Source organism: Primulina tabacum, chromosome 4 (genome assembly GCF_025594145.1).
Source record: "Primulina tabacum isolate GXHZ01 chromosome 4, ASM2559414v2, whole genome shotgun sequence".
Taxonomy (NCBI): domain Eukaryota; kingdom Viridiplantae; phylum Streptophyta; class Magnoliopsida; order Lamiales; family Gesneriaceae; genus Primulina; species Primulina tabacum.
In genome coordinates this window covers 43,966,909-43,990,309 of record NC_134553.1, presented here as the reverse complement: position 1 = coordinate 43,990,309, position 23,401 = coordinate 43,966,909, and the positions used below count along the sequence as shown (strand labels likewise).

Sequence of the window (23,401 nt, the reverse complement as noted above, 5' to 3'; positions counted from 1 at the left end):
TTATATTTTCAAGATTATTAACTTCTTCCACAAACGTTTCATTTTTTCTAAGACTCGACCCACAAAATATACAAATATGTTTCAATGTTTGTGCAGAGAATCCAACCATGTTTTTACTTTTTTTTTATCTGCAAAAATAGAGAGAAAGATGAGAGATTTTATAGGGGTAATATGTTATCATGACAAAACTATGGGTCACAGCTGTAAGCAGAATAAACAGTAAAAACAATAATGAAACACATACATATAGACAATAGTGTGATTGTGGCTCGCAATTTTCCTCTGATTTTTACGTCCAGAAACGACTTCAACGCCTTCTATGAGTTGAAGATATGCTTTCAATCCAATTTTCTTATAAATTAGCAAACACAAGGTCTTTTTGGTCTGATTCCTAAGACTATTATGATGGCGCTCATCTTGCAATTGTTTCCATAAACAGAGAAGTTCAATATGCACGTGTCCACTAGAATGCATCTCAAGAGTCAATAAGATGTTATCTAAAGACTTTGTACTCAGCTCATTTTTAATAAAACCAATTTTATCTTCTGTGTTATTGGAAACACATCACAAAGATCTGCATCGTTTGTCACAAATCCATCTTGCACAATTATGACAAACCCCTAACCTTTTGGTCCTTAGTTTTTTCGCATAAATGTTTTTTCCCAATCCAGGCACATACCGAATGAGCAGTGACTGTGGAACATTTCCTCCTAATCGGACCTTAGCTTCTATTACAAGACGAATATGTTCTGGAATTCCTTTTTGTATTAGCAATCTCAATCTTTCACACCTACCTGCATAAATTTTTCTTTGAACATTTTTAGAATCAGAGAGAAAATATTTACAATTTTTTGAGAGAATTTCATCCATTTTGAAAAAAAAATTTTAATTTTTGTATCAGGAATTGTGGGAAACTGATTTAACCGACTATGAGAGCCACGAAATACCCTTATCCGCCATTTAACCGAGAAAATAAAAAGATTAAGGAAAACTCAAATAAAAACAAACAAAATTAAATGCAACACAAAAAATCAAGGATCGAAAAGGGAAATAAACTCTTTTTTAATTGAAACGACCTCGAATTTTTGAATTTTTTTTACTAATAAACTCGAAAATTGATAAACATAATAACTTAACATAATCATAAATCATAATAAATTAACAACTAAAATCTCAAGAGCGTAAAATAAATCTCTAAATCGTGAACTATCCAAACATCCTAAATCGACCTTTAAAAAGATCAACTAAGAATAACATAAAGCGCAAAAATATCTCTAATAAAATCATTAATATAAATATTTGAAATCTTTCTATCTAACAAGCTAGTGCGGAAAACAAGGGTCCCTCGGGAGTGTACTGCCGCACTCGATCCACTCAATTGTCAGCGCCTCCCATAATATCATCAAATCATGCATCATACAAATCTAGTGAGTCTAATGACTCAGCACGTTCTAAACATGAGTAGCAAATAATACATATACAATCACATGCATTGAAAATCATATTTTTACTTAAAATAATCTTTTGAACATAAATAAACCGTTTAAAATAAGTTTAAGCTTAAATAAATTGTATATCATAAAATCATTTTAATTGTAAAGCTTTCAATCCTTTATCATTTTGGGTGAAGTTTGATCCTCGAAAGTGACTAGCTTTTATCTTTTGATCGACTGATCAGTCTTCAGCTCCACATGACCCATGGGGGCGGGCACTAGGCTCCGCCGTGAAAATACGATCGTCGGGGTCCCTCTAGGGCCTTTTCCCGTAACCGGGGTCCCTCTAGGGCCTTGTCCCTCACGATATCCCCACAAAATTGTAAGTTCACCGTTCCTTCTTAAAACGGATCTCTCACATATCATATATCATTTGTCACAGTCAATTCACATCCCTCAAAATATTTTTTTCCTTTTCTTTTAAAAGCATAAAATATCATAGATTTCCAAACATAGCATTTTAACAGTAAAATTGACAGCTTTACCATAAATCATAAAATATCATATTTTCATCAAAATAATCATTTTAAATCATTTAACATGCATTATGATCCTTCGGGACGCTGTCAAGCTTTTACGTATTACCCAAGTGTAAAATGACCATTTTGTCCCTAGACGTAAAAATTCTCGATTTTGGCTTTTTCTTACTTTTATTGACTCAAGCCTATACAAAATTATCATATAAGCTTAAATTTGACTTCTAATATTTTTTTCTTAGACGTAAACTCGAGCCTTTTGATTTAATAACTTAATGACTAAACCATGAAGCGTTTTAATCCCGCATAAATTCCAATCATAATATTTTCTTACCTAATTTTAAACATAGACTTTTTATTACCTAAAATACCCTTGTGAGCCATTAACCACCCCTGTGGACCCATGGTTCAAGACTTTGTTCTTTAACTCTCGTTTTTGACCCATTATCAAGACCACCGAGCCATCTCTCGATTCCACCGAGCCACAGTCAAGCCACCCCAATCCAAACCCTATCCAACCCACCTAGGCACCCTACTGACCAACCCTGACCCTTATAACCATGTCCTATCTTGCGCAAATCACCCTGGACTGAAGACACAAAGCTGCGGGAGTTGCCTTCCCTCACTAGGACTCATATTCGAACTAGGACTCCTCTTGCTCGAGCCACCACCAAGCACACCTGACCCTTACCAACCCTGGACCACGCCTAGACACAACCAATCCCAGCCCAAGCCCCTGAACCCACGCACGAAGCCCTGCAATTTAGAACAAGCTGCACAATTTGCTTCCTAGTCTTTCTAGGATTCTATTCGAACTAGGACCCTTCTACTCCGGTAACCACCGATCAAACCCTCTCCTAACAGTCCCTGGAAAGCCTCAGAACCATCCTGTCCCAGCCCCGAGCCCCTAATCCACGCTGTGAGCCTTGCCATCAGAACAAGGGCCGTGCGCACCACCTACGGCTGTTGCTGCCATCTTTGCGTGGAGGTTTCTACCCAGGCCACCACCGAGCCCAGCCCTTCCTAACACTCGTTGGACCATCCTAAGGCATCGTCTTGACCATCTAGCCCAGCCCCATACCGAGCCGTGATCCCCTTTGCCCGAGGCTTCCCTGAATGCGCATGGGGAAAAGTCCCAACTCTTGTGGACTCTTCCCTAGCGTTTCCCTCGAGTCCTAGCCATGCTAGGACTCTTCCTAAGACCTAACCATGACCAGAATGAACCCTCCACAAGACCTAGTCGAGCCCCAACACCCCATGCATCCTTGCCGAGCCTTCAATCACACTAGTGCACAAGGAAAAATTCTCAAAACCCCAGGACTCACCTCCTTAGCCTTCCCCTCGATTTCCAGCATTTATTTCCTTCAAATTTGTTCGTGTTTTATTCAAAAATCATCCCTAGTTGGCAACGTGTCTGTTGGATTCATAACGTTTTTTCATATAAGCGTAAAATCATCGTATTTTTGAAAATATTCGTTCTACCATAAAAATAATCGATCACCAATATTTTTCATGCATAAAGAATTAAAACATGCATAATATGATTTGAATGATGCGTAAAAAAGTTTAGAAAACGTGCATTTGCGTTTATAACGCTCGAATATTCAATCGTTGGCGAGGGTGCGAAGTTGGACGATCGGACGACGAAGAACCCTATCTTTGCTTCCCAACCTTTTTTCAAAAATTAGTGTGTGCAAGTGTGTGTTTTTCGGCTGCTATAAGGTGAATTATGGGGTGGAAGAAGCCCTAGGCACTTATTTATGATTTTAATCAACATGTTAAAGGGCTTGAGTTTTGGGCTTACAAGCTTAGGAGAAATTGGGCCTACTTTAAATAATTAAATTGGGCTCAATAACACTTATTTAATTAAAACATAAGATTTTATAAAATTTATTTTTCAAAAATAATAATTTTGATTTTTTAAAAACTCATTGTTTGCCCAAAACCGGCTTCCCGATAAAAACTGAGCTCGACTCGTAAAATAATTCGAACTCTACCATTTTTAGAAAAATTAAATCAATTTTAATCATATTAGGAAGCCTTGAAAATATTTAATGAAAAAATATTCTTGTCTTGGTCGTCCTCGGTCTCCTTTCCCCTGCTATTATCGAATATTCGGGTAAAATCCTTCAATTTCATGAAATCATATCATACAACCATTTAATCATGCAAACATATCTTTAATTATTTAATAAATATCATGCAAGCATTTAAAATCAATTAAATAAAACAATTATGCAATTAAAATAATTTGCATGCATGTGGTTTACGTAGGTTTGATTTTTCGGAAGTTACATTGAAAGATTTCATTTTTAAAAATGGTTTAACCTTTTGTCCATTTACTTTAAAAACATCACCATTTTTAGGACTTTCAATGTCCACAGCTCCATAAGAATACACATATTTTACAACATATGGCCTTGTCCATCTTGATTGTAATTTTCTTGGAAATATGTAAAGTCGAGAATTATAAAGCAAAACTTTTTATCAATCTCAAATGATTTTCTAATAATTATTCTATGATGAAATGATTTGATTTTTGCTTTATAAATCCTTGAATTCTCATACGCGTCATTTCTGAGTTCATCAAGTTCATTAAGTTGCAATTTGCGCAATTTTTTGGCATCATCCATGCTTGAATTAAAAGTTTTGATCGCCGAATATGCTTTATGTTTCAATTCCACATGCAAATGACAATATTTTCCGCAAACCAACCTATAGGGAGACATATTCAATGATGTTTTAAAAGATGTTCGATATGCTCAAAGTGTATCATTAAGTCGCAGAGACCAATCATTTCTAACTGGGTTAACAGATTTTTCCAAAATTTACTTTATCTCCCTACTAGCTAATTCAACTTGTTCATTTGTTTGATGATGATAAAGAGTACTTTGTGAGTAATACCATATTTTTTCATTAGTGAAGCAAATTGTTTATTAACAAAGTGAGTTCGCCCATCACTTATCATGGCTCGAGGAATTTCAAATCTACTAAAAATATTTTATTTCAAAAATTTGATGACAATTTTATGATCATTTGTTCGACATGGAATTGCCTCTATCCATTTGGAAACATAATCAGTTGCAACTAAAATATACAAGTACCTAAACGACAATGGAAAAGGTCTCATAAAATCGATTTTCCAACAGTCAAAGATTTCAATTTCAATGATAGGATTCAAAGGCATCATGTTTCTTTTTAAAACCGCACCCAATTTTTGAAAATTTTCACAAATCTTGCAGATTTCGTGGGTGTCTTTAAATAAAGTGGGCCAGTAAAATCTACACTGCAAGATTTTTGCAGTCATTTTTTTTGAAGAAAAATGTCATCCGCGTGCTTCTTAATGACAAAATTTAATGACACTACTTACCTCGTTGTCAGGTATGCAACGTTGAAAAATTTTATCTGGACAATACTTGAATAGATACGGATCATCCCAATAAAAGTTTTTTTACCTCGTTCAAAAATTTTCTTTTATCTTGAGAACTCCATTGCGATGACATTTTTCTTGTCACAGTAAAATTTACTATGTTAGTAAACCAAGGTGTGGTACTAACTGAAAATAGATATTCATCAGGAAAATTATCATCAGTTGGTATCATGTCACAACATGATCATGTTACTAGTCTCGATAAATGATCAGCTACTACATTCTCGGTTCTTTTTTATCTTTGATTACAATGTCAACTTCTTGGAGCAACAAAATCCATCGTATCAGTCGTGACTTTGCATCCTGTTTGGTCAATAAATATCTAATAACAGAATTATCAATTAACACAATAGTCGTTGATCCAATCAAATAAGAACGAAATTTATCTAATGCAAATATTATAGCAAGTAGTTCTTTTTCAGTTGTGGAGTAATTCATTTGAACATTGTTTAAAGTTCTACTTGCATAATATATCACATAAGGCTTACTGTTTCTTCTTTGACCCAATAAAACACCGACTGCATAGTCACTCGCGTCGCACTCAATTTCAAATGGTAAAGACCAATCAGAAGGTTGCATGATAGGAGCTGATGTTAAATGTCGAATTATTTTATCAAAAGCATTTTGACATTCTTGATTCTTTTCAAATGCAGTGTCTTTTGTTAAGATGTTACAAATGTGTTTAGAGATTAAACTAAAGTCCTTTATAAATCTCCTATAAAATCCAGCATGTCCCAAAAATGAGCGAATTTCTTTAATGGTTTTTGAACGGGGTAAATTGGCAATGACATCAACTTTTTCTTTATCAACTTCAATTCCATGAGATGACACAACATATCCCAAAACAATCCCAGAAGTGATCATGTAATGACATTTTTCGAAATTTAAAATAAGACATTTTTCCTCTCATCTTTTTAAAATTTTTTTCAAATTTTCAAGACAATTATCAAATGTATTCCCAAAAGCAATTAAATCATCCATGAAAATCTCCAAACAATTTTCAACCATGTCGCTAAAAATGCTTAGCATACATATTTGAAATTTACTGGGGCATTGTATAAACCAAATAGTATCCTTTTGAATGCAAATGTTCCAAAAGGACATGTGAATGTAGTTTTATCTTGATCTTCGAGTGCAATGAAAATTTGATAATAGCCTAAACATCCATCAAGAAAACAGTAATATGGATGACATGCTACTATTTCTAAAATTTGATCCAAAAAAGGTAATGGAAAATGATCTTTTCTAGTGACGTCATTTAATTTTCTGTAATCAATACACATCTGTCAACTATATGGAATTCGACTTGTTAACAATCCACTTTTTCATTTTTTATTATTGTGATGCCATATTTTTTTGGAATTGCTTGTGTTGGGTTTACCCACTTACTATTCGAAATAGGGTAGATAAATTCCAACATCAAGTAGTTTGCGAACTTCAGTTTTCACAACATCTTTCATGTGTGAATTTAATCTCTTTTGTGGTTGTTGAGATGTTTTAGCATTTTCTTCTAAGTGTATTTTGTGAGTGAAAATTAGTGGATTAATGACCTTGAGATCTTTTAGTGTCCAACTAATTGCATTTTTATGTCTTTTAAGCATATTAACTAATTTGCATTCTTGATCACTTGCTAGTTTGGAAGAAATTACTACCGGATATGTTTCATCTTCTACAATGAAGGCATACTTTAATTCTTCTGGCAAGGGTTTTAAATCCAATATGGGTGGTTCATCTTTGTTCTCATATTTTGTCTCAAATTATTTCTCTGATCCTAGTAATGAGTGATACCTGATAAAATCATCAAGATTAATTTCAATATTTTTTTTAACATTATCAATTGAACAAATATCTAATTGGTCACGAGTACTTCCTTCTTGAATATTTTCTTCCACAAGAGTTTCAATAAGATTTTCATCTTCACTTTCATCTCCTTTGTCATGTATTTGCTTATAAAGATTAAAAAATTAAGCTCCAAGGTCATGTTACCAAATGACAATTTCATTATTTTATTCCTGCAATTTATTAGAGCATTAGAAGTTGCTAAAAATGGACGACCCAAAATTACAGGAATTGCATTGCAAGCTTCGATAGGTTGTATATCTAAAACTATGAAAACGACAGGATATACAAAGTTATTAACTTGCACCAACACTTCTTCTACCATACCTCTTGACACTTTAACAAATCTATCGGCAAGTAAAAGTGTTACCGAAGTAGGTTTTAACTCGCCTAGATTGGGTTCTTGATAAACTGAATATGGGAAGTAAATTCACACTAGCTCCAAGATCAAGCAAGGCTTTTCTAATCTTTCTTTCTCCAATAATACATGAAATAGTAGGACAACCGGGGTCTTTGTATTTCAAAGTATTATTATTTTGATTGATTGCACTTACTTGTTCGGCTACAAATGCTTTCTTTTTCACATTCATTTTCTTTTTACAGTGCACAAGTCTTTCAAAAATTTGACATATGATGGTACCTGCTTTATTGTATCTAATAAAGGAATATTAACTTTTACTTGTTTAAAAATATCATATATATCAGAATTCAAATTTGATTTTTTTAAAAAAATTTCAATATATGATGGAATGGTGGTGACACTGTCTGTTGAAACTCCTCTTCGCAAGTTATGGGTTCCACTTCCTTACCCTTTGGAGTTGATTTATCATCATCTTTATAAGGTTCAAGAATGGATTTTTTCACAACCTTACTGCTGCGAAGGGTAATAACATATTTTACATGATCCATCGTTTAAGTTCTAGAAGTTCCAGTTTGTGAATGATGATCCTTGGGATTAGGTTGTAGTTGTGAAGTAAATTTATCTTTTTCATGAACATTAAGTGCATATGCAAATTTAGTAAGAGTATCTTTCAAATATGTCATGGTTTGAGCAGTTTGAGTATTGATAGACTATTGCTTTACAATGAAATTCAATATTTCTTCCAAATTCCTTTTAAGTGAAGGAACATAAAGTACATAATTTTGAAAATTTTGTTGATTTTGGAAATGTGGTTGTGAAAATTGTGCAGCATTATCATTCATCCAACTAAAATTTGGATGATTTCGCCAACCTGGATTGTAACTTTGAGAAAATTGTTCAAACTTCGGTCTTTTGAAATTTTAAAAGAGGGCAAAGTGGGAAAATCTTTTGTAGAATAATCACTTATTTCACAGATGTGACACGTAATTTCTTGAACATATTTTAATTGACCATTCTTTTTCAATTCGAATACCTCAACTTTTCTTGCCAAAAAGGTAAATCTGGCTCGTAGATCATGTTCATACTTGAGGGTGTACATACCTCCACAGATGTGGGAGATTGAATCTTGTTTTATGATTCGATTGTACCTGTAGTGTCCCAATTTTGATCATTTTCAGCTAATGAATCGAGATACTCAATTGCCTCGTTTGGATCTTGATCTTCAAATGTTCCATTACACATAAATTCAATCATTTTCCTATGTTCAGGTGTTAAGTCTTCATAAAATTGAGAAACAACTCTCCAAGTTTCAAAACCATGATGTGAACAAATATTAAGCAATTCTTTATATATATCTCAACACTGATAAAAAGTTTCTCCTTGTTTTTGAGTGAAAGTGGTGATTTGCCTTTTGAAAGAATTTGTTCTATGAGATGGAAAAAACTTTTTTAAAAAATTGTTGTTGCAATTTATGCCTAGCTCGAATGGATCCCGATCTAAGATTTTGTAGTCAAATTTTAGCTTTATCTTTTAAAGAAAAATGAAAAAGGTTAAGTCGAATGATGCTCATGCTATAATTTAGATCATTATATATGTTGCACACTTCTTCAAACTCTCGTAAATACATGTATGATTTTTCAGAATCTAAGCCATGAAAGTTGGGTAAAAGTAGGATAATATCAGGCTTAAAATTGAAATGAAATGCATCAGAGGGAAAAACTAGACATGAAAGTGCACTAGTACGTGTAAGATTCATGTGATCTCTAACTGTTCTTCATCAATCAAGATCATATTGAGATTGAATTTCATCTTCATTTTCTTGGATGGTATCTTCCGCCATGTTTTGTGAAAATAAATGGTTATTTCGAATGAGTCGACCACTAAGTGTACGTGACTAAATGCTCATGAAAATACAAAAGAAAAAGACGAAAAACACACAAAAGCAATAAAAATTCAAAGAAATAAAAATAAATTATAAACAAAAATAAATAGACTTAAAATTAAATTATACTTTCCGGCAATTGCGCAAAAAACTTGATGCGACTTTGATTGTTTCACTCCTAAGAGCAGGTTGTCCACAAGTAGTATAATTCGGTGAGTCCGAATATCATATTCACATGGAAGCTAAGGTAATTACAAGTCCACTACAATGTCCTTTTATTTTGTTTTTTTCTTTTAATTGTTTGATTCTTTAATTGGTAATTTTCAATTGTTTAATTTTAATTTAAATAGATGAGATTAGAGGATCCACTCTTGGTATTTTAATAAAGTTAATATTAATGAACATTATTGAAATCCACTTAATAAAATGGTTCCAATATATTAAATAATCATATTTATATTATGTTATATATTATTATCTTATAAGTATATAATATATACCAAAACTCATAAATGTTGTCAAGTATTTTTTGTGCTACATATATATTTGTAAACATTAAATCAAGGTTCCCACTTTAAATGGTTGGTAAAAACTAAACAAACATTTAAATGGTACTAAAAAATTAATATCATGATATATTCATATATAATAAATCAAGTGATCCACTTTAAATGGTTGGTAATGTCAAACTAACATTTAAAAGATTTCAATAATTTAGTGTAACATATAATAACAATAAATCAAAACTCATACTTATAACTAGAGTATATAATGCTTAAAGAAATAAATATAACATAAACAATAAATAATGATTAAATAATATAAAAAATAGATTATTATCTTTTAATAACCTTATAATCATACCAAAAGTTTCCTCTTTTAATCTCAACTTTGGAAAGTTACATATTCATTATTCAAAGTGTAAAACTTTAAATACGAAGTTAACATGTCAATTATAATTAAATGAAGAAATAAAGGAAAAACAAATAGAGAAATATTAGAAACTCAAAGGTTTGTTCATAGAATGAGGGATATCTCAATACATTATAATGCACTCTATTTATAGCCAAATTAGGGTTGAAAATCATAAATAAAATATTATTTTGTACATGTAAGTCTTCATTGGTGTTCCAAGAAATTATGTCATCATACACATCACTTTTGAAAATCTTCTCATCCGATTTTGCTTTTCCACATAAAACAAAACATGTAGAAAATTGAGTTGTTTGAACTATGGTATTTTTTGTTACCATTTGACGAATTAATTTGCGAAATATGGTCAAAATACTCTAGCACGGTGAAACTGTCACTCTTTTGGTAACTTTATTTATTGCTTGATTTGATCCCAATTGTGAGAAGATTTTTATCTCATGCTTGCCACCAATATTGTAGATATTAAAATCAACTTTCTACAGGTCCAAGAATCAGCTTAATCTCATTTGCAAAGTCAATGTTATTCTTGTTTTATCGAACCTGTAAAAATAGTAAAAACTTATAATTACACAACAACTTACATTTTATACCATTTATTATAAAATATATAATATTTAAATATTTAATAAAACAAAAACTATAATTTATATTATAAAACATTTAATTAATGTAAAAAAATTTATGTTTATCATTTAACATAATGATAGAGATTGTATGTATTAGATATAAATGTTGTCTCGGATGTTGTTACATCTTGTGACAACATGCGACGAACTAATATAACACACAAATAAATAACTTAATTAAAAATAACACAAAGATAATTATGAACAAGTGAACAATAAAAGAAATCATGTTTACAAATAGTGAAGAAACGAAAAATTATCTTTCTTAAGAAGTCAATGAAATAAATTGTGAAAGAAAAATTAGTCATGGTTCCAAGATATAATTTATTCCTTGAAATAATCTTTTCCTTAAATATAATTTACTTATTGATAAGATTGTGTGAAATATTGAATTAAGAGTTTTGTCTTTCTATATATAATATTTATGATAAGGATTTTATGACATTATATCATTATTTAAAAAGAGTTTATTTATAATCAAACTCTTGGTTTTCATAGCTTTTAAGATTTCTTTTGAAGATAAACCCTAGGAGAGAAGGAATTTATGAATAAGAGAACCAAGCTAAGGAAAAAGACTTTTGACTTTTGGCGTTTTGACTGAAGCTTGGACGATTGGTGACTGCTTACTTTTGCACTCGTACACGTCGTGGTTTTCAGAGAAAAATAATTCACAAGGACGTTGTTTTGAAGAGCGTTGTTTCACGTGTTGTCGTGATTGTTGGAGACATCTACAGACAACATGCGTGAAAGTGTTGGCTGAAGATCACGTTTTATTGCTCTAGTTTTTTACATCGTTTTTTACTTTCTTGATTACATTTTAGTTCTGTTATGTGATTTAGAAAGCGGTTTGTTGAGATTTTCGTTAAAATCACTAGTGTTGGTTTTCTAGTTATTATTTTGCCCTGAGGCATCACATAAGTATTTATACTTATGCATAATTAATCCTGAGTTATTTTGATTTAAGTTATTTATTTTTGTGTTATTTTATTCTGCTGCGTGTTGTCACTAGGTGTTATAACATTTGAGACACTATTTAAATATGATATACACAACCTTTTATATCTTTTACACACTTTACGTTAAACATAATATACCCTAGCTCATACCAACAAATTGTATTCCAAAATATCAATAACAAAAATAACCAAAACACAGGAATGCAAATTTATGTGGCCAATTCAGATCAACGAAACAATTTTTCAATCAACACTTTAATGAAACATCGATGCTTCGTCTTTACGAGTTCTTCAGAAATTCTCTCTTTGTTATCTGTATCTCGATAGTCTCGCTTTTTTTTGTGTAACAATTATTCTTTAATATATATATATATATATATATATAGACTTGTATTAATATTAATATGATTTCTTGAATAGATTCCTACAAGATATGAAAAGTAGTTTCATTAAGAAACAAATTATTTTAAATATTAAATATCAAAACTATAGTTTAAGAACTTTAATATTCTAGAAAGATAATACTACAAAATCTTATCAAAAAATAATAATTTTAAGGAATTGTGTGTCGTAATGCAAGTCACGTTTTCTTTCAATCTCCCATTTTTTTATTTTTTATTTTTGACAAAATAAGCATAAACAAGTCAATACATGTTGACACAACTCCAAGCAACTTTATTTAACTCTATTTGAATTTGACAGCATTCTTACAAAATAAGGAAAGAAGTCTTTCATTAGGAAACAAATTCTTTTAAATACTAAACATCAAATCTAAAGTTTAAGAAACATAATATTCTAGAAAGAAAAATTTTTTATACAAAAATCTTATCAAAAAAATAATAATTTTAACGAATTATGTCTTACGATACAAATCACGTTTCCTTTATCTCATTGTTTTTATCCGGCTCAAATTAACAAACTAGCAACAATGACAGTCATTACATGCTCTAAATTGGGTGAGATAAAAAAACAAAAACTTTTATATTTTGTTTATTTTGGTCATGTATTTTATGAAAATATTTCAAGAAAGAAGACTGCCTTTTTTCATTTTATTAACTACATAAAATAATTGAGATATTATTCAGAATCTTTCACTCATTTTAAAATAAATAAAAGTCTACATATCATTTGTGTAATCTATATTATGATGAATAATTGTCTCCCAATCAAAAGATTTCAAAATCATATAAAGAGAAATTTAAAATTTAATATAACGATAAAAACTGATTATAATAATTATATTAAATGGTATGAACTTCATCCGAGGAACTATGTATTTCTCAATGTCCAAAATTCATATCATCCAACATTTCGAAAAGCAGTTGACTATTCGATCATAATATGTTACATTCACATAATGAATAATGAGACGGTTTCGCGAATCTTTATCTGTGAGACGAGTTAATCCTACCGATATTCACAATAAAAAGTAATACTCTTATAATAAAAAGTAATACTTTTTCATACATGACCCAAATGAGAGATCTGTCTCACAAAATAGGACCCGTGAGACCGTCTCACGCAAGTTTTTGTCTGCATTATTAAACCTGATCTAAATTATAACTATTTCTATTTAAATCCCTTTATTACAAAATTTATATTTAAATAAAACCATATTTTAATCTAATTTTTGCCGCATAGCCCAAGCAACATTGATGGTGAAGAAAAGAGACTCGTACACTTGGTTATTGACTTGCTCAAGGCTCTCCTTCCCAGTGAGATATTTGTATCTCAATTCAGCTTTTGGAGTTTTGAAAAGCTAAAACTACGAATAGGGGACACATTCAAGAAAATGGAACCCCCAAACCAAAATCTTTTGTCGAATGGGTCCACGCACTTCAAATGTGGACAATAAATTAAGCAAAATTTCAACTATACTGTACAAGGGTTTGTAATTATATGCTTAGTTAAGATAAGAGGAATGAAGCTCAAGTAACTTGCCGTCCTTGGACCATTCATTTGTTCCAAAGAGAAGGAAAATTACACTTGTTGAATATGACATCTTTGGATAATTTGGTTTCATGAGATTCTACGAAAACGGCCTTATCCATTTGAGTAATCCATCATATTCAATGGTATCTGTTATAAATCTGGTATTGACTTCAAAGAAAATCATGAAAGAATGTTTGGTACTTTTTACTTGCCAAGATTTTTCTCGTTAAGTTTGTGTCCTAGGATCGATATCCTCCTGCAAACGACACAAATCGAGAGGGGAAAAAATTCTCCAAGAAGTTCTAGCAGTAAAAATGTATTGTTTTATCTATTTCCAAACAAGGAAAAATCCAACATAAAGGAAGAATTTCGCGTTTATTAAGTAAAATAAATTTGTGTATTTTGGCTAGCAAAATAACCCCGAATTAAAACCATGGGTTTCTCAAGACAGGGATAAGGAAATATTGGGTGCGTGAGTGTGATATATATTAAATAAAGAATAAATAACTTGTTCTCGATAGATAGTCTGTTTATACCATCAATGTAACAAATTATGGGTAGTAAAATTTAAACAAAAGTTTCCTTATCACCAGCTCAAGTAGTTTTTTTATGCCATAAACAGATGACAACCAACACGGAGCATGGATTTAGGCAAGTTGCAACTTCTGGGAAAACTGAACCAGATGTAGAAATAAAACTAGAACAGCAGAATGAAGGAGTTCTAAAATGAGCGATGAGCTTGTAGCATGAATAAGAAAAACGGCCATGCGAGTTTCCTTGGAAACACACACTTCGCAACAAATTTTTAAGACCTCATAGAGTGACTAAAGGCCAGCCATTGCATGTATTTTTGAGATATGAATATTGAAATAGAGAATGGAAATATAACAGTTCCCATGATTCCATAAACAAGCATAAACAAACATCCAACAACCCTTGTAAAATATAGTCGCATTTGACTATCATTCATCAGCAGACTTGGGTTCTTCTTTAGCCTTCAGTGGAGCTGAAGGAGAGGGAGAACCTTCTTGACCCATCTCGGTTCTAAGATCATTGATGCTCAGCTCCAACTCATCAATTCGGTTACCCATCTCATCAAGTACACAGAGTTAAGGAAACGAATCTTAATATATGTATATATGAATTATACAATAATGTTTAAATAGATCATTGTGGCGATTTACTCTTTTGGGAACATGAATTTGGTCCAAATTTGTTTCTTAAAGCATTGCACGTCAATGGAAAACAAAACAAAAGAAGTTATAGTCCCTGTAAATGGCTTCGACTATGATGAAATCAAAAATGTAACTCCATATGAAGGAAATATATAGAAACGATTTAGACACTATGTTGAAACAAAACAATAGCCATAATCAGTGGCAGGCATCCTTCCGTTTCATGCATAAAAAAAAATAGTGCATCCATATCCATGTATAAAAGAATGCATTTAATAGATTGTATTGAAGGATATTTTTAGAAATGATGGATTCCGACATTGTCTGAAACCTAGTTTGCTGCAAAGAAATAAAAACCTTATGTTAGTAAGGACACTAACTGTAAGCTATAGCGGATAACATTAGAGGAAATATTAGTAACTCACCATTTGCTGTAGGAGATTTTGCACCTAAATAATAATACAGACATGTTAGAACTACCAATACTGGCTATTTATAATGTCAAATAAAGTTTGAAACCCAAACCCACCTCCATCATAAAGAAAAGGAAGTTTTAAATTATGACAGAAAGTTGAAACAAAACTGAGACGAGAGGCGAAACCATGACCATAAATTTAAACCAGGTAACTATAAAATTATTTCCTTAATATAAGAAGATACAGAATACTACGGCACAGATGGATGAGTTGATAGGAAAGAACTTACAAATGCAGTCATGTCAGTAGTACTTTGTTTACTATTCTCCGGATCATGTCCATCCTGCAAAGCAGAAAAAGCGTGATCAACTACATAAATATTGCACAGAAACACCAGAAATACGCATGCAAAACAACTCATACAAGCATACACATCCAATGACAATCAATAAAACAAGAAAGCATCAACTCAAAAAAAACAATTGCAGACCACAAAGAATCATATTTCACCATGATTAAGTCATCATTACAACTGTATAATCATCCTTCATAATCTGTAAATACCATGACAAAATGAGCTAACTGAAACAATTTCACAGCACCATAGCTCAATAAGACAAGAAAAGAAAGGTAAGCCTTCATAATATGTATATGTGTGTGTATATATATAAATTCAATCGCACAACCCATCAAAAAAAGAATGAAACAGCTATTTATAAAAAGATACAAAATCATATGAATGCGGTAATTTTTTTACATATCTAGACACTCACTACTTAATAATGAATACAGTATAAACATTTCCATCTAAAATTACACAAATACATTGGATTATTTTTGAGTCATTGTATTACAAGACAAACGAAATTACTTGTTTTGGCATTCACAAATCTAAGGAAAAAACCAAAACCATACGATGCCCACAAAAATTGGAACCACAATAATCAAAATCGCATAAGCTGATACTCGGAAAACATCGAGAGAAAACGAAGATGGAACGCACAATCCCTAAAAACGGAACAGAATCACCCAGATTGGATTAAACCAGCTTCAAGAAGTCAATAATTTAAAAGAAGTTGTAGGATAAATCGATTTTACGAAGCAATTTACCATTTTTTACGCGTATTTGCTGAAGAATTGGCTAGAGAGACACTTGATGAGAACTTTTGGTGTGAGCTTTTTGAATACTTTTGAGTTCGAATTTTGAAATGTGAACCACTCTAGTAGAGAGATTCAGTTACTGACGAATTGGTCTGGGCCGGATTTTGTAATACATGGGCGTAGGCCCATATGCGATGAATTCTATTGGACCTACGTCCATCTGATGAAATCACTGAATAAAATAAAAACATCGGACCAAGGACCCGATCAACTTAATTGTTTTTACAATTATAATATTACAATCAGTAATATTTTTATAAATTAATATTCGTTAAATTAATAATTTCTTTAAAATAATATTTCTTTTGGATCTCGATTTGATCCATTATACTAAATTAATAATTTTTATAAATTAATAAGATAATAATTTTTAAAAAACTCTTGAATAATCATATCAATATTATAAATTAGAGTAGATCTCTTGTGAGACGGTCTCACGAATCTTTTTCTGTGAGACGGGTCAACCCTGCCAATATTCATAATAAAAATTAATATTTTTAGTCATGGATGACCTAAATAAGAGATTTGTCTCACAAAATACGATCCGTCAGACTGTCTCATGCAATTTTTTGCATATAAATTAATAGTTATCTAAAATTACAAACATAACCATAAAGTTTTAGTAAAATATGATTCTATTATTATTTATTTTTTATTAAATTCAGTTTTTTTTATACGGTTGGTTTTATTTGATTATTTAATATAATGAACAATATTTAATTATTAAAAATAATAAATATCGGCTTAATTTTCAATTCAAGAAAATTTAATCAAGATACTGACATGGTAGAAATTTTTTTATTAAATGACAATATTGGGGGGAGAATAATTGGTCACGTATTACCCTGATTATGCTAATTATAACACTGTAGAATTTTGTTGATAGACTTCGTCTCTGAATCCTTCGACGATTACTAATGATGAAATAATATATAGTGATCAACTTCGATTACAGAACCAACGAAGTAAAATACTATTTTAAATTTCATATGTTAAAAAAAGTCATAATATTTATTTGTATTTATTTGATGAAGTAATAAATTATAAAATAATATTTTAATTTTAAATGCAGACGTAATAGGGTGACCCGGTTAGAAAACGTTTCCTTCATATTTTTAACAATTTTCAATTAAAACTCGATATTTCATTTTTGTTCTCCCATGCCTCGTCTGTCTATCTCCCCCATTCACTGGATCTAAGGCTACCGAATGCGGTTCAATTTCCCGACCACCCTCGTCGGCGACGACTACTTTTCAGTCTAGTTTCACTCCTCTGACACCCAGCCTTGGTTTATCATAACCGGAACCCTAACTTAGAACTGAAGCATGTTAAATTCGTGATTTATAATAGGCAAATTTCGGAGTCAATTTTCTACCCTTCCTTGGTTATTTTTGTTAGAGTAGATGTCATGTAAGCTAATTGTTGGCTAGGAAATTTATTGATTCGGTTGTAATAAAAAATTTTTATTTTAATATAATCGTTATTTCATGGTTTGTTATCTCTTTATCTGTATACTCATGTGATCAACATAGATAAAGATCTTGATTATACTTTAATACAAATGAATTGTAATTCGATGTTGAAACTCATTTGTAAACACTGTATAATCTAAATTCGTTCATAGTCGATTCAGTCGCCTAAAATATGGATAAAGGTTGCTTGAGCTCGAGACTAACATATATGATATTGTGTACCGCATTTCTTGGTAAGGACATAGAGATGTCCAAACATGCAGTCTGCAGATGAGTTGTCATATGATGATTATACCGGACTACCCTCCCTAGGACTTTCCAATTGGTTATTATTTATCAAGATGATAACTCCATGGTTGTGATTTGTACAACATTATTCCTTACGACCATGGGAAAACACTGAGGCTCTATATGTTAGGAATATGCTTTGACTCATTTACCAACTCCAGGAGGGTCATCAGGTGGCGAGATTGGGTACAGTTGCAACACATGTAGAAGTTAGTGCATTGTAGTCGGGAATTAACCGCTCGCCTACGGGTATGGATATCCTGTGTGAACTGATGAAATAATAGTGCATGTAATCTCTGGCCAGAGTATGAGATGTACGTTAGAGAAGGAGTTCTCCAATTGTACATGTTATGCCACTATTTGTTCTCAAATATGTGTCATAGAGTTATCGAATACTTATGAAACTTTCGATGAACCAATTGTTGCAGATTCGATCAGGATATATGAGATGAAGAGACCGTACTGTATGTTAATCATAACCGACTAGTTTTTGCATGCACTATCAGTGATACCTAGGAAATCATGGGGCGATACTACTAGACGCTCTTACCATGATTCGATGGGTTTAATAAGAAATATTATATATGACATTCTCATGATCAATTGTTAATACATAGAATGAGGCAAATTAGGGTAAGCCCGAATAAAAGACTATGTCCTGAATCACAAAAAGTTGTGAACTCACAGCAAGCTATATCCCTGAACCATTGAGGGTCACACAAGTACTAGATTATTTTGTCCCCGTCAAGATAATAAATTCAAAGAGTTGAATTTATATAAAACATTGAGATAATAAATTCAAGGAGTTGAATTTATAGAAAACATTGAGAAATAAATTTCAGGAGTTGAATTTATGAATATTAAATTTTGGAGGTGATAAATTCAAGCAGTTAAATTTATAATTTAAATATTAAATTCAAATATTGAATTTATAAATGATTTAAATTAAATGTAATAAGTATATGTATAATTGGCTTGTAGGAGAATAAGACCAACATACATACTTCTTCTTTTACACACACCTTGATTCCATATAAAAATATAAATAGTTAGGATTTATTAAAAAAATATAGAATCCCCTCGTGGGGAGAAGTCCTTCCCGTATCAGGTACTAATCTATTTTTAGCGTCTAATTAGATCGGGAACTTATTCAAAGTCAGAACATAAGCTGGTTCCTTTTTCTTTCTGATAATTAATTGAAGCCATAGGGCCCTATCCCTTTATTCATTCAACCAAACTCGTTCCGTTCAAGAATTCAACAAGGTTTTGTACCGATCCGATAGGAATGAAATATCCTCAGAACTCTCCATTGATATGACATGCTTTTTTTTTCCATTCATTCCCTTTCAGGATTCTGGTCGTGGACCTGATTCAAAGATTGAAAAAATGAGATTTGAAGAACGTACATGAGATTTACAACAAGAACTACTTTCGCTTATACCGACGTAGTTGGAGCCAAGTGATAACTTACTAAGGTAAAAGTTTTAAACATCCTATGCATGTTTATTCGATTCAAACCATACGAGTGCTCAAATAAAAAATTTTGAATGTCAAAATAAAAATTTTCAAAACTTCCGCTACGTTTGGACATGAGAGAACGCGATTCACAACAATTTCCGCCTCCATTTTTTCCTCAGCACCATCCTTCATTGGTAAGTTGCAATTTCTACGCTTTATTGTAGCTCGTGCGCACACATTCAGTGTGTGTTTTACATGCTATTATGTTTCGATCACTGTGCGGAAATTGTTAAATGTTTAGTGTTTGATGCGTACTCTGTTCCACTTATTCTGTTTATCTTATCTCTCATCTACCCGTTATTCATCTTGCCGCTTAGTTTTCTTACATCCTATTACGATGGTGTGTGTCGCACTTCCATCAATTTTTGTTTTGTCACTCCATGCATTTTTTGAATTAATTTATGTTCAGATGGAACGAGTTTGTTTAGTGAACTTTTTGTTGTGATATAATAGTTCTAAGGAAGAAGTGACTCGAGACTATGAAAGAATAACGCTCCAGAAGGTAGTTTTTATTTTGATTGCCTTTTTTCATTCAGTTTGTAGTGTGTCTTTGTTAGCATACAATATGAAATATTATATGCTGTTTTACTCTGTTCGTGTCAATGTAAATAGATTATTTTTATTGTTTTACATGTGGAGTGCATATTTGTAAATTTATTCCATGACAAATGTACAAGAATTGATGTTTTCAATTAGTTATAAGGTTGTTCATTTAAGTTCATTCTTGTTGGTTGTGGGGTGGGGATGTTAGGTGGGGACATAGAGCATTTCTATGCTGCACTGATGACATCGTCGATGTATCAAAAATACAATTCTTGTTCATATAATGAAAAATGAAAATTTCGAAGATCAAAATTTTCCTTGTCAGTTTTGGTTAGTTTTATGAACTTCACCAAAACAGACAGTTTCACTATCCTTTTTCAATTAGTAGTTAGCTAACTTTCATTTCTTCTGTCTTATGGAACCGACTTGTAAACTCCTTTATAAGCATTCAGTTTGATCTCCATCGAACTACAGTCGCCAAATTCAACTTCTTAAACTTTGACTATCTCAATGGTGACAAAGGATCTGATACTTGTGTGACTCTCAATGATTCAGAGATACATCTAGCCGTGAGTTCACATCCATGTGATTCAGAATAAAATTTATTCTTATTCAGGTTTATCCTAATTAGACACATTTTTTTCATCAACACCTCGAACACAAATGTCAGAATTCATTTCTGATTGCACTCGTCGGATCATGGTAAGAACGTCTAGTAACATCGCCTCATGATTTCTCAAAAGTATCATTGACACTGCATGGAAGAACACTAAGTTATGGTTAGCGTACAGTACAGTCCATTCAACTCATGTATCACAATCAAATCTGCAACCATTGGTATATCGATAGTTGCATATGAATTCGATAACGATGTGATGTATTTTGTGTAAAAATAGTGACATGGTATGTTCAATTGAGGAAACACATTTCCAAAATACACATGTCTTACTCTATCAAGGTATGCTTTGCACTATTAACTCATCAGACCATATAAGATACCTTCACCCATAGGCAAACGATGAATCCCTAACTACAATGCATTTGTTATTACATATTTCGAAACTACACTTAACCTCGCCAACTGATAACACTCAATGGAGTTGGTAAATGGTTCAAATTGCATGCTAGTATATAGAGTTTTTACATTGTCCCGGGTCAAAGAACTGATGGTATACTACCATAACCGTGGATTATTCCACTTGATAAGTGAGAACCACTTTGGACAGTCCGATAGAGGGTTGTTCAGTGCATCATCATATGATCATTCATATGTATGAATACACATCTTCATACCCGAACCAATGAAACATGATGTTTTTCATCACATATGCTAGTCTCAAGCTCAAGCGACTTTTATCTTTATTTTAGGTTTTTTATTCGACTAGAAACCTGCTTAGAATATATGATACACTTCTTAATAAGTTTCATGATCTTATGTTGAGAGACAGACATCATGATAACTATTATACATCCACATATAAAGTTAAATGTCATAATTGGATAAAACCGTAAAATATTATTAAAATAAAGATAGTTTTTATATTAGAGTCGTTAAAACTCAAAACTAAAAATTGACTCGTTGGACACGACATACTCTCACAGATACAAGTAACCAGTCGATACATTACATCATGCAGCTGGGGATTTTGAGACTTTTGAGGAAGAGTCGAATCTTGCTGTCCTGGATGCCAACTAGGATTCAATCTTATATCTTGGGATTTGTGATTCGACATGGAATTTTGTGTTTTTTCTTGTAACTCAACAAGTTGAAGCTTGCTTTGTAAATGAGAATTTTGAGCCACAGGAAAAGGATGAGCTGCATGAGTCACAAGGTCAGCACTTCGAGCCAATGGATAATGTTAGGGTTCATTATAGTCTATTGATGGTTTTCTCTCGGTCTTTTTCATGGCCAGTGTACTAAATTAATGATTTCAAAGATAATAATTTTTTTAAAGACTCTTGTATAAAAGTATGATAATTAAATTAATAATTCTTTGAAATTACAAACATAACTTGTGAGAACCGAAAATCTTGCAATAATATAATTAAAATTTGGAAGGAAATTTTATTAGCATAAGATTCTTTTTATTGTATTAGAATAAGATGGTCATGTTGAAATCTTTATTGCCAAGCAAATTTCGAATTTTGGGGTAGGAAATATTACAAATTAGTATATCATACAAGATGCAAGGAAACAAGATAAAGAAAATCTCGGATATTCATATAAATCAAGGATTTATATCTCATGAATTAGGAAGAGAAATCATCAGCAATGGCAAGGATATTTGGAGTCAATATTAGGAGATTTGACATGAATTTTTGGTATGATTTTTAGTGCCAAATTTAGCTCCACCATCCTCCCCTATAAATAGTGCATCAACCCCACTCATTCAACACACATAATTTCGAACTCGAAAATTCAGCAACTCTCCCTAGCCAAAATACTGCACAAAAATCGTCCCGAAAATCGTCAAAGAAATCGAGCCGGAGCGCTACCCGGACGAGGAGCGCGAAGTGATCCAAACCAAGCCGTTCACTCCACGTTTTTTTAAGTACATCCAAACACTGTAAGTGGCCTGTTTTAAATTTTTTTTTATGCACATGAAAATTTCGGTTTTGTGGTTTAAAAATACGGTCGAGTACCGTCGTTTTGTCTATACGTTTTTACGAAAGTTATTACGTTTATGTTTGACACTATGAGGATTCCCTGAAAATGGGTGGAATTCCAACATATGGCCCTTAACAGTGGGATAGAACTGTTTTATGGCCTCGCCCCCTTAGAGGATCAAAACTTAGGGACTGACGTCAGTAAACCGTTAAAGGTGAAAAATCGCAGTGTTATTATGTTATGGAATTTACGTTACGTTTATGAAAAGCATGATGTACGTTTATGATATGTT

General features: G+C 32.0%; 1 protein-coding gene across 1 annotated transcript; it reads right to left on the bottom strand.

Moving 5' to 3' along the window:
* Positions 1-14,744: 14,744 nt before the first annotated feature.
* On the bottom strand, positions 14,745-16,740 carry LOC142543344 (heat shock factor-binding protein-like). Its single transcript, XM_075650551.1, has 5 exons — positions 16,630-16,740; positions 15,809-15,862; positions 15,529-15,552; positions 15,400-15,442; positions 14,745-15,027 (listed from the first exon to the last, which is right to left on the bottom strand). The coding sequence occupies exons 1-5, from the start codon at positions 16,630-16,632 to the stop codon at positions 14,891-14,893; spliced, it is 261 nt and encodes an 86-aa protein (XP_075506666.1). The 5' UTR covers positions 16,633-16,740; the 3' UTR covers positions 14,745-14,890.
* Between the last annotated feature and the right edge of the window lie 6,661 nt (positions 16,741-23,401).

Excerpts from the sequence above, each read along its gene's own strand:
- LOC142543344 (XM_075650551.1), bottom strand. Across the intron at positions 15,553-15,808 it reads CTACTGACATGACTGCATTT|GTGCAAAATCTCCTACAGCA; the intron begins GTAAGTTCTTTC and ends ATTATTATTTAG. Across the intron at positions 15,028-15,399 it reads GGAATCCATCATTTCTAAAA|TTGATGAGATGGGTAACCGA; the intron begins ATATCCTTCAAT and ends AACTCTGTGTAC.